Source organism: Sinocyclocheilus anshuiensis, unplaced genomic scaffold (genome assembly GCF_001515605.1).
Source record: "Sinocyclocheilus anshuiensis isolate Anshui unplaced genomic scaffold, SAMN03320099.WGS_v1.1 scaffold684, whole genome shotgun sequence".
NCBI lineage: Eukaryota > Metazoa > Chordata > Actinopteri > Cypriniformes > Cyprinidae > Sinocyclocheilus > Sinocyclocheilus anshuiensis.
Window position 1 is genome coordinate 712,125 of NW_015554107.1, and position 12,055 is coordinate 724,179.

The 12,055-nt window shown below is 36.2% G+C and overlaps 1 protein-coding gene across 2 annotated transcripts in view; it reads left to right on the top strand.

Annotated features, from left to right (window-relative positions):
• The first annotated feature begins 1,481 nt into the window (after positions 1 to 1,481).
• LOC107669728 (RNA-binding protein Nova-1-like) overlaps positions 1,482 to 12,055 on the top strand; it is a 57,739-nt gene continuing 47,165 nt past the window's right edge. The window contains exons 1-3 of one of the 2 annotated variants that reach the window (XM_016462096.1): positions 1,482 to 1,698; positions 6,751 to 6,816; positions 10,585 to 10,728. In XM_016462096.1, coding sequence (XP_016317582.1) covers positions 1,542 to 1,698; positions 6,751 to 6,816; positions 10,585 to 10,728 — 367 coding nt within the window. In that variant the 5' untranslated portion in view covers positions 1,482 to 1,541. The remainder of the gene's footprint in view (positions 1,699 to 6,750; positions 6,817 to 10,584; positions 10,729 to 12,055) is intronic. The other variant, XM_016462097.1, reaches the window with a different exon arrangement.

Here is a 12,055-nt window from a genome sequence, read left to right on the forward strand (position 1 = left end):
TATATATATATATACATAATAAATATACACAGTACACACACATATAGTATGTAAACAAACTTTTATTTTGAATGCCATTAATCGTGATTAATGGTTTTGCAGGCCTAAAAATTACATAAATGTTATTTTTTATGTAATTGTTTGTATTTAATTTACTTATTATTATTATTAAATAACAATAATACAATTACAAAATGCATAATAATAATAATAATAAAATTACAGTAATGTTATTATTGTTTAATTTGTCAATTATTAATATTACTGCATTAATAATAATAATAATAATAAATTAAATAGTTAAATGTAATACTACTTCTACTAATAATAATAGTAAAAAATAAAATGATATAAATTAAATGTTGTTTAACTTTGTATGTAATTGTAATTATATTGTATTTATATGATTATGATTATTATTATTAAGTAATAATAAAATGGCATAAAAATGAAAATAAATAAATAATTTGCCATTTTATATGAATATTATTGCATTAATAATAATAATAATAAATTAAATAATTAAATGTACTACTACTACTACTAATAATAATAACATTATATAAATTAAATCGTATTATTGTTTATTTTGTATGTAATTGTAATTGTTATTTATATTAAGTAATAATAAAATGGCATAAAAATGAAAATAAATAAATGTACTACTACTTCTATTAATAAATAAATAAAATGACAAAAATTAACAATACAATAATAATAATAATAATAATAAATAAAAGTACAAGTCACATAACAATAATAACAATAATTATAATAATAATATAATAATTATTATTGCCTAATAATAAAAATATACTGTCGTATAATTCTGGATTAGACAGAGACGAGCTGCGCATTTTAATTTTTTACATCCCTGCGCCTATTTTACAATGATGCTCTCGCATTTTCATCACCGCCACCACCTCCTGTATTGTCATGTGACAAGCAGGATTTATACATCGCTTTGCCGGAGAAAAATCAAACCTCGACCAATCACAGTTCGAGGTGGGCGTGTCTGCTTCTCCACATTTGACAGCCGCGGTCTCGGCTCCACATGACGTCACCCGCTGTCCTGAGCTCCAGCAGAAACGCGCAAAGATGCTCTGAAAGCAAGACTGCAGCATCTCCGAGTCAGAGCCTACAAAAACATCGCATCTCCTCCAAGCGCTCGTCCATCCAGCTCTATCTGCAGGGTTTGCCCACCTGCATGCGGGATCCGCTGTTTTTGTCTCTCGCCTCTTGTACATTTCCCGTTGCTGTTTATTATCCGCGCACATCTTCCCAGTTTTTAGCAGTGAATCTTTTGAGTTCTGCTGACCACTGAGGTCATAGATTGTTTCCAGCAGGAGAGCGCCATCGCAAGCCACGAGTGAGGACGTTTCCCCACATCACTTGAGCATAATCGAGCTACTGGATATCGATGCGTCTTTCGTTCTGTATCTAGGCTGCTACGGAGGATCGACGCACCCCAAACATCACATTCAAACGACCATATCTGCGTATCACGTCTAGGAAAACGAGAGCGAGCTTCTTTATAAAAAATGATGGCCGGTGGGGCAGTGCAGCAAAACGGGATTTTCTCCAATCCACATCATCACAATCAGCAGCCGCACATGGAGTCTGATCCCCCCGATTCCCGCAAAAGACCCCTGGAGACCCCAACGGAGGCCAGCAGCACCAAACGCACAAACACAGGAGGTAAGACCCAAACGTTACCTAGATAGGCAACTCATTTGCCAATGAATTAGCGACTCTTCCCAAAGACAAGTGCTTTGATGTAAATTTTCGCTTTCCACGGAGCGTCTCACCATCTAACGCGGTCATGCTTCACCAGACATGTGCATCTGGGATTATATTCATATTTACAGTTACCGTCCATTTTAAGTGGCCCAGAATTGGTGGTTGCGTCTAGGTTTACGCACCTACGATAGTCGTTTACCAAACACATCCTCAGTATTCCTAAATTAACGGCTTATGTATGGAATAAAGCGGTTGTGTATTCCTAAATATATATAGGCTAATATTAAATATGAGTGCGTACCAAAACATTAAAAAACATGGCTCGTTGCGTTTACGCATCCTTGCTATCACCGCAGATGACCTTGCGTTATGATCTTGTGCTTTGAATCTAACGTATAATCTTTTATTTAGAAATTTGGACCTGAAAAATAAAGTTATGAATGATAAACGATTAGAATATTTTTTATGAGATGTATAATGATAGCGTTACAAATTATAATATCACTTGCACTTTACGATTTACTATAACATGATACTCAAAAATTAAGTAAAAGCCTGAAATGTTCTGTATGCGTGCTTCACCTGCATCACTGATATTCGACATTTCTGTGCTCCGACGTGCACTATACCTTCAATTTTTTTTACTGTAGTCTATTGTTTATACTGGACCCATGCTTGCTTGTTTATTATGCATTCCGGCAGATGCCATAAGAAGTCTCGTGTGCACAACAATTGTCTGCTAAGCTGTTAGGCTAGTCATGTAATTAATCAGTTAAAAACAAAATATGCATGTATTCCTTAATCTTTAAGTGTTTTAGCCGATTGGTAGATCTTAGTTTGGTAGCAGGTTAATCATGTAAACCATTGTTTTTCTGATCTGTGATGGTTAAATTCCCACCTTTAGTGTCATTTTGCAGGAAACCATCTTATTTGGGTCTTTTTGAACTTCCTCACATTAAAGGTAGAGAAGAAGAAACATCTTCATATTAGAGATATTAGCCTAGGCAATATATCAGCGGTCAATATTTATATTCAATAAAGGTCAGAATTAAAATAGAAGTGCAAGAACAATTTATTTGACCTGCTAGGTTTTTTTCCAGTAAAATAAGTGTTTGTAGTTACAGTTAAAGGGTTAATAATGGCGCATAAATGAAGTGATTGGCGGATGTTTACATGTGAAAGAATCGATGCAGAAAGCGTTATGAATTGTCAGTCAGAAGAAGCATGCTGGACTCGTGGGAGGCATAACCTGCAGATCCATTTGCTCAAATGAAAAGACTTTGATGCTTAAGAGATCTGGGCTTCACCAGAATTTGTTTGCCAAGAGGAATTATTCTATGGTGTTTCCAGAGTTATGGAAGGGAATCTGGAAATTTTAATATTGTCATTTCCAGGCCTGAAAATGTCAGAGAAATTCGTAAAATCTTGAAATGTCATGGAAAGATGGAATTTTCTATTGGTAATACACAATTTTCTGTTGTTATGTTTAGCTATTAAATTATATAATTGCTCTCTGTGCATGCAACCTCTATAAAATGATTGAAACCCATAGCCAGTTAAGTAGTGTAAAATTTAACTGGTCAAAAGCTGTAGGAGCCTTGATTCTATTTAAATACTCAATTAATTGATTCCAGTTTATTTAAAATACATATAACTACAGTAGTATAGAAGGATGTATTAATATTACAACACAGTCATTTTAGTATTATAATATGACACTATTGCTCTATTTAAGCGTCTATATTTATACTAATTCATCCACATTTATTCACTTAAATGGCTCTCTGGAAAATTACAAAATAGAAATGCTGATTATTTTTAAATGATTAATTTAGTGTTTTGTATCTCTAAGAGTTGATAAGACATAGATAAATATGTGGAAGGGAATGTTCTAGTTTTTCCCATTTATATTAAAAGAGTTGAAAAAATATGGCATGTATTAACATGGTTGAATCTGTTTAGGGTCAACATGTACCCGTAGTTTCCGCTTTGTGGTTTATAGTTAAACACAAGACGTTACACAGGCAGATTATCAGACAAGTTAGTGTGAATCCGAACCATTTATGTAGTTTTTTGAACCGTTTTTGAGATGAAACTAAGGATCCAGTCCTACGACAATATTATGTCTAATTTGTTTTCTTATAACATTTACTGTCTTTGATTTGGTGTTTACATACTTGTTGGATTAGTATCATATTTTGTGAGACATGCATATTGTTTTAACTCTTTATTTATTGGATTAAATCATGATGTGGATGACAAATTATTGCATTTTAAAGGCTGCCTGAAAAACAAAGTTATAGGCATTAAGATGAAAGACAATTGGCTTAAAACCAAGAATAATTTTCCTGCCAATTGATCGTTAAGTCTTCGACTTCAAGTTCACCAAAGAGCCTCTCTCCACGTTCCTGAGCTGTCTCATAAGATGTAATGTTTTAATTTTGTAAATGGATGGACTGGCACAGTACGGGTTGTTTTAGGGGATACAGATGTTCTAGCTGGACGGCGTGAGGGGACTGTGACCCTCTAAGGCTAGAAGAAAGCGTGGAAGTGTGTGTGCGTACGATCCTGTGTTGTTTTTACTATATAAAGACATTTTCGGTTGCTGCTCGGCACTGAATTTGTGACTAGCCTTTTTTTTAGATTCTCTTGCTTGTGCATTTCTGCCCGCAGGATGAGAAAATAGATGCGGGATCTGTCTTAGAAAGGGTTGTTACATAAACATGATTTGCCAGCTGTGTTTGAAGATTCACCTCCACCCCCTCAGACATTTATACGTGGACCAATAACCGAATCGTCGCTGTCGCCCACCTCGTTCACTCACATCCTACAATGCAATACTCCCACCGGTTTTCAGATTAAACGCACAGGTTTTTGCTACGGCTGTTTTTGATAGGCTCAGCAGAAATACATTTAGGGTGCGCTGCATTCTGCTCCCCCATCGTTTGTTTGTTTCGCCTCTAATCACGGTTCTGGGTCGGGGCGATCGTTACTTCTTCCTTCCCGAGTCCATCTCTCTCATTTCCCCTCAATAGCAGCAAGTCATTGATTATCCAAGCAACGCTCTTTCTATTGATCACCGTACGATCACGAAGGGGGCGCTGCTTCGTTTTTTTCTTTAATGCACTGCGTCAAAGAAAAAAAAAATCTCATGCAGGATGGCGAGGATTTGGGAGGGCGTTGTAAAAGGCGGCCCCACATTGGATGATTTGCTCGCCTCTCTCGGCTCGTCTGCCGTGGAATGGAGGATGGGACCTGAGATGAATATGGATGAGACGAATGAAAGAAGCAATGCTAAAGCTTCTCCTCGAGCCTTCGCGCTTGTTAGAACAAAGCATGCTGCTTTCTCTCACATGCGACAGAAAGCGAGTAGTATGTTTTATTCCGAGTGCAATGTTTATATCGGAAGCCATTTTGGTCAGGCAGTTGCTTGGACAGCCGCGCAGGAAAAGTGGTCCTTTCATCACTCCACTAAAATTAGATGTATGTTTGTTGTACTTAAGCACAACAAATGCTATGTAACCCAATTATGGTATAAATCTATGGCATGGTATAAATCTACAATGCATACAAGAAAGAAGAATCAAAGTGTTCGTAGCTTTATTGCTTTGTGCCTGTTTTTTTAAGGCCCCCAACATAAGCCCACAGGAACCTTCAATCCTCAAGCTGATGTTGCTTATTCTGAACCACAGCTGTCTTGGGAGCCTCTAGCAACCAATGATTTGTGTTTACAACCACTGGTTTATTATGAGTAATACCCATTTGGGCGTTTTTATTAATTATTCTGACTTCTCAGTGAGTGCGATGCATGTAATTATATAGATGTACACACAAGACAGGGCTTATTAAGATATTAAGTAGACTGAAGGGGAAAATAACAGCGTACTACCAACTTGTTCTTGTTTTGTTCCTGGTGTAGCACAATGGGAGGGACTCATTTCCCTCAAAGGCACTGCTACGGATATGCGTGTAGTGTAATCCACTGATTTTTCTCAGCCAAGGGCTTTGTGTTGACAAGTGACAGGAAATAAGTTTAATCCAACTCAAACTTGGGCTGTAGATGCTCCATGTTTTAGAAGAGAAGAAACTGAGAATGACAAAACTGATTTTGGTTTATACTGTAGGTTTACTAGGAATATTCTGGGTTCATTAGTCCATTACAAGTTAAGCTCAGTCAACGGCATTTGTGGCATAATGTAGATTATCTCAAAAAAATTAAATTAAATTAAAAAATAAAATCGACTTGTCCCTCATTTAAAAAAAAAACGGAAATATTAAGGGTATGGTGAAACACTTATGATGGAAGTGAATGAGGCTAATATCCAGAGGATTTAAAAGCAGAAATACGAGGCTTCAAAATTTACAAAAGCTCTTTAATTGTTCTGTTAATTATTGTGTATTATTTGAGCTGTTCTTGTCATGTTTATGGCCATTTTAGGGCTTTAGGTGTTACGTTGTCATGTTGTAAACCTGGATATAACTTTCCACAGAAGAGGTTAGTTGCACTAAAATCATATTAACACATATTGTTTACATCTTGTGACTGAAACTACTGGAACAGTGTTTACAGATTGGCCCCCATTTATTTCCATTGTAAGTGCCTTACTGTAATTTGCTTTGTTTAAAGAAAATGAAGCATAAGTACAAATTAATACATTTTTGTTGTAATGAACATTATGCCACAAGTGCTGTCGATTGAGTTTAACTTGTATTGAACCTGGAATAGTCTTTTAATTCAGAGCAAATTACTGAATGTATTATTCATTGAACAATGTCATCAGGCCATGTTTGATTTAAAATAATTGTGGAAATGATTGGAAACCAAGAAGTCATTGCTATAAAGTTAATTATTACTTCATCCTGTATCTTTATACATGACATCAACATTCACAGGTATGTTCTTGATTCTCGTTTAAAGGTGGACTCTGTCATTGTTCTGTACTTCACCTTGTTTTGTTTTTCTATCTGACATTTCCACAAAGATTAATTTTCTCATTCGCATTCTTTTAGAGAGATGCAACCAAGCGGCCATCCATGATCCACCATTTTCATCATCAGATTTTGTCGGATTTCACGGTAATTTGTTTAATTTTCTGCAAAAATTACATACATATTTTGTTGTCTGCAAACCAGAGTCTACCTTTAACTCTGTGCTGTTTCTTTCTTTCTTTTTCACTGCATAACCACCATAATGCTTTGTTATATTTTGCTGCTCATAATTAACAAAGTAAAATGTGTAACCTTCAAAACAGCCCAATATTGTTATGAAAATATGATGCTTAACATAATATCATGTGTTACATTAATTAGAGTAGATAATGTCAATTATAGCCAGTCTGGACGCAGCCTCTTGATCCAATTCATGACAGACTTTTGTTAGATGCTTTTGAAGAGAGAATACTTATGTATGCATGATACACATTATTTATGAACCCTGCACCATATTAATCAAGGTTAAATTTAGACTCATCCAAATCAAAAGGAGGACAGTCTTAGCTCAGTGAGAAATCTGGGTCATTGCAGAAAAGCATGTATCTGTAGTGTTCTGTAGATACAGTTTGAACCACCTGTTTATGAAGTGCGAAAACAACGGCAATTTTTAGTATGTGAGTGAAAAATCAGGATTTGTCATTTAGAGGTGTCTGTGAACCCAGTTCTGAGTACATTTATTTGTGTCACAGTAACCTCCATTATTCCCTTGTTGTTTATGCAATTCATAATCTGGTGGCATCCAGTACAACTATTCTGGCTAAATATGAGACTATACTTGTTTAGTTAGAGATCCACTTCATTACACATCCAGATCAATTGGCCTGTGATTCTAATGAGATTACTTCAAGAAGACTTAAACATTGTTAAAATGATACCATTCCTTACTGTTAAAGGGATAGTTCACTCAAAAATGAAAATACTGTCATCATTTATTCACTCTCAAGTTGTTCCAAACCCTGTATGGTTTTCTTCTTCTGTTATACATAAAAGAATATATTTTAGAATATATTTTAAACGTATTTTAGAATGTTCAAAATATGGTTGGTCCTCACTGACTTGGAAAATAAATACCATGGAAGTCAAATGGGTACCAGAAACAGATTGGTTACTCACATTCTTCAAATTATCTTTTTTTTATGTTCAACAGAAGAAAGAAATTCATACAGTTTGTTTGAGGGTGAGTAAATGATGACATAATTTTCATTTTTAGGTGAACTTTTCCTTTAAAGAGGTAATTCACCTATAAATGAAACTCACTCTCATGTCATTCCAAACCTGTATGACTTAATTCAGTGAAATACAAATTGTTTTAAGAATATTCAGACCACTCTATTTAATATAATAAAAGTGAATGGTGACTGTGAATCCCCAAAATTACAAAAAAGCACCATGAAAGTATCATAAAAGTGGTCCATACGACTTGTGCATTATATCTGAAGTATTCTGAAGTCACACAGTAGTTTTGTATGAGAAACAGATATAAATGAAGTCATAATGCATTGAAAATGTTGACGTGTGTTTGACATTTGCAAGTTTAAATTATGGCTGAATCATGAAGAATCAATCGGTTGAGTCAGATCTTTTCCATGAATCAGCTGATCCACATCACAAAACCAGTGTGAATGATTCATTCATGAATCAGACTTGAGTTCAACTCACTGAATCCATGATCTGCTGACAACGCTTACTAGCTCAGTGACAATTATGAGTTCAATTTTGCTCAATTCTCCACACAATCCTGCACACGAGTCGTATGGACTACTTGAATGGTTTATCAGAAAGCTCCAATTCCCATTCATTGTAAATACGTGGTAAAGTCAGATTATTTCATTAATCAAATTTACTCCTTTTGTGCTCCACAAAAGAAAAAAGGCCAGTTTTTAAATGCTATAAGGTGAACAATGAATTTGAACCTTATCTATAATATCTACTATATCTACTAACCCTCTCTATGATTTCCTGCTCTAAATAATCTGATCTGTCACGTCCATCTTGTTAACAGAAAGCTAACACTTCTCTTAATTTGGTTCACACATAACTACAGACATGTGTCATTACTTTGCCACTGATGCAGTTAAGTTGGGCCTTCAACCAAGACATTGTCGTCATTGCCATTGTTAGCTCATTTGTTTTTCCAGCTGCACTCTGACATTAATACTCTGTCCAGTAGTCTCTTTCATTTTTACCCAATCATCAGTGTTAGGCTGCAAGTGCATGTAGCTTAGCCTAGCCATCAGCCTAGCTTGACAAGATAAACTACTTCTCCAGAATAACAATCTAATCTAAAGTGGCCGTCTTCTGGGAGCCGACACAGATTAATTGTGATGGAATATTAAGCGCGTACCCAAGCGGCCCAGGCAGAAGGATACAATGTCATGTTAAAGTCACGGTGAAGGGACCATGTACTGTGCTTCTGCTGACCTGGATATGCAGCAGCCAGGTAGAGCCCAACAATAGATGAGGCACTTTACTGCCCCACCACTGCTCCACTTTCAGGAAAACCTTTGCTGACCTTTCTCAAGAGGGAAGTGAAATCAGGATGTCTTGTGCTATATTATATGCACCTTACTATTCATTTGCTATAAATGGCTACTTTCCAATGTCTAGCTTGCCAGTTACATAGAACGTGAGTCTCTTAATACGTCTTTTCAAATTCATCTTCTCTTGCACTTACTTTGATTGACGTGTTTAACAAAATGTACCCTCATCCCGGATCTTTCCTACTTACATAACTTGCAATTTTCTTGTTCCGTTTATGTTCTGCTCTTGACTGTTATCAGCCCTCCTTAACTTAAGCGTTAATACTTGTGGTTCAGCGTTAATTACTACTCGTTAAGTCCACTGATCTTATTATAGTGGTCTTGTAGTTCTTTGCTGGTATAGTATTTCAGCTTGACTTTTATTTATAGCTGCCTTCTCTGATCGCCTCTTAGATAAGATCTAGATGTGCGTTTTCTCACAAGTCAGGCATTTAAGACATTTAGCAAGAATGTGAATCCATGCATTGTGCGGCCATATTTTATATCCGCTAAAATTTAAAAAATTGGACACACCTCCTCAGTCTTTATCACTTTATTCTACATTTCATAATAATAAGAAGCCATAAAATCTGTGATGTAGCACAAATTGATGGATGTGACGTATTTAGTGACCAAAAATGTTAAGTTATCTTATATTTTAGCTTGCTTAAATTAGCCACCCTTTGCTAGATTACACTCTGGGCATTCAACCAGCTTCATGAGGTGCCACCTGGGATGCTTTTTAAACTGTATATATTATTAAAGACGTTCCCATGTATCCTGAACACTTGTTGGCTGCTTTTTCTTCACTCTCCCTGCTCACATTCATCCATTAAAAATTAAATTAAATTGTAATTAAAATGTAATTAAAATTGTAGTTATTGTAGTAATTTATGTATGTCTACAAAAGTAGTTTTATGCATTTAAGAGTAGGCAAAAGTGCATAAAATAAATGAAGATGTCAGATTACAGAAAAATTTATATAATATTTGTAATAATAATAATAGTTGTACTTATTAGATTGCAGAAAATGTTTATTGAAATCTGTTGCAAGTATGTATTTATTTAAATAATTAATTTACATGTTAAATGACAGAAAAATAATATTTAAATCTATTGTAAATTGATAATTATTAGTAATAGTAGCAGTAGTATAAATGTTAGATTACAGAAAATTGTATTAAAATCTGTTGTGTATATATTTATTTATTGTATGTTTTATATATATATATATATATATATATATATATATATATATATAATTTATTGTATGTGTCAAAAAAAGTGTAAATCTATTGCAGAGTTAATTTTTTCTCTCTTTTTCTGTTTCCAGAGGAAGGCGAATATTTCTTGAAGGTGCTGATTCCAAGCTACGCCGCAGGCTCCATTATTGGCAAGGGTGGTCAGACTATTGTCCAGCTGCAGAAAGAGACAGGGGCCACCATCAAGCTGTCCAAATCCAAAGACTTCTACCCGGGTAAGTCTCCTAATTCCAGAAAGTTTTGAAGGGAACCCTTGTCAACCTCCTCTTGTTTACTGCACCACCATCCAGTCATTAAAAAGCACACATTTCAAAGCACCTGGATTATATTATAGCTTAATTAACCCATGCTATTAGTCTATGCTAATACATTACCAAAGGTACCTCGTTCCCAAAGTCACTGCGACTCGTTCTTAATGAGAATCATATGGGGCGCTGTCACCTTTGGGCTTGCGGCCACACCATATGGCCTTTATCAGAGCTCAGGTTGCAAAGAGTGCCAGATCAAGTGGGGACAAAGAGCCGAGAGACTCACAAAGGAGCAAGTACGGAGTTCAGAGCGTAAATAAATGCCGATGCAATGTTTGAATGGTTCCCTTCTAGTAATGTTTATATTTAGAGAGGAAAAAGAGGCATGTTTTGTGTTCGTGTGTGTTGGAATTCTTTCAGATGTTTTTAGGGATGGAGTGACACAGAGGAAACGAGAAACGGCGGGGGGCTTCTGGGCTCTTACTTAAAAGGGCTTTGTGCGATTTGCTCATCCTTCCATCGTTGGCACGTCCAACAGGGCACCTCTGTCCCATTCCCCTTGGGATGCGGAGCACAGAGCAATGGCCAGCCATAGCAGATGCCAAATGCAAGACACCTCCTACCCACCCCCCTTTCATTGGTTTTGGCAACCTTGTGTGCTCCAATGTCTAGAGCAGGGGGGGTTGCGATGGCTACTGAATTAAGGGAGAGGAACGTAGGGGAATAGTCACCGGTGCTGTGCTAGGTTGTTCAAGTGCTTAATGGGAGGTTCTTCCTCTCCAGTGAAGGAGGCATCTGTATGGAATTTAGTTTGAACTTTTCCTTGGGTGCGAGTCAAAAGATCCACCTGCTGTGCTGCTCTCGTGGTGGGGAAGGAGGGAACGTTTTAGCCGGTTAAGGGAGAAGTGTCTGGTATATCTAAATCGCTAAACCGTTTAAAGAAGTACATCATGTCTCTGAAGATACCATTTGTGATAGAAGCTGAGCTGGCATTTAATTTTGGACAAAGCAGCACTGGCCAGAGACATCCATTATTTCTGCAGAACGGATTTATTAGTTGTCTTCGCTCTAAATATAGCTCCTGCAGCATTTATTGAGGAACAGCCATGTTTTACAATGACCTTGCATCTAGGGATGTAACGATTACCGGTTTGACGATAAATCATGATAAAATTCCCGACGGTTAGTATTACCGTTTCATATTTTAATTATCATTAAAACCGTATTAGATTACCGCGATTTTAACACCTCACGATAAATAAATACTGTCCAGCATAAAGCACAGTTTTAAGGA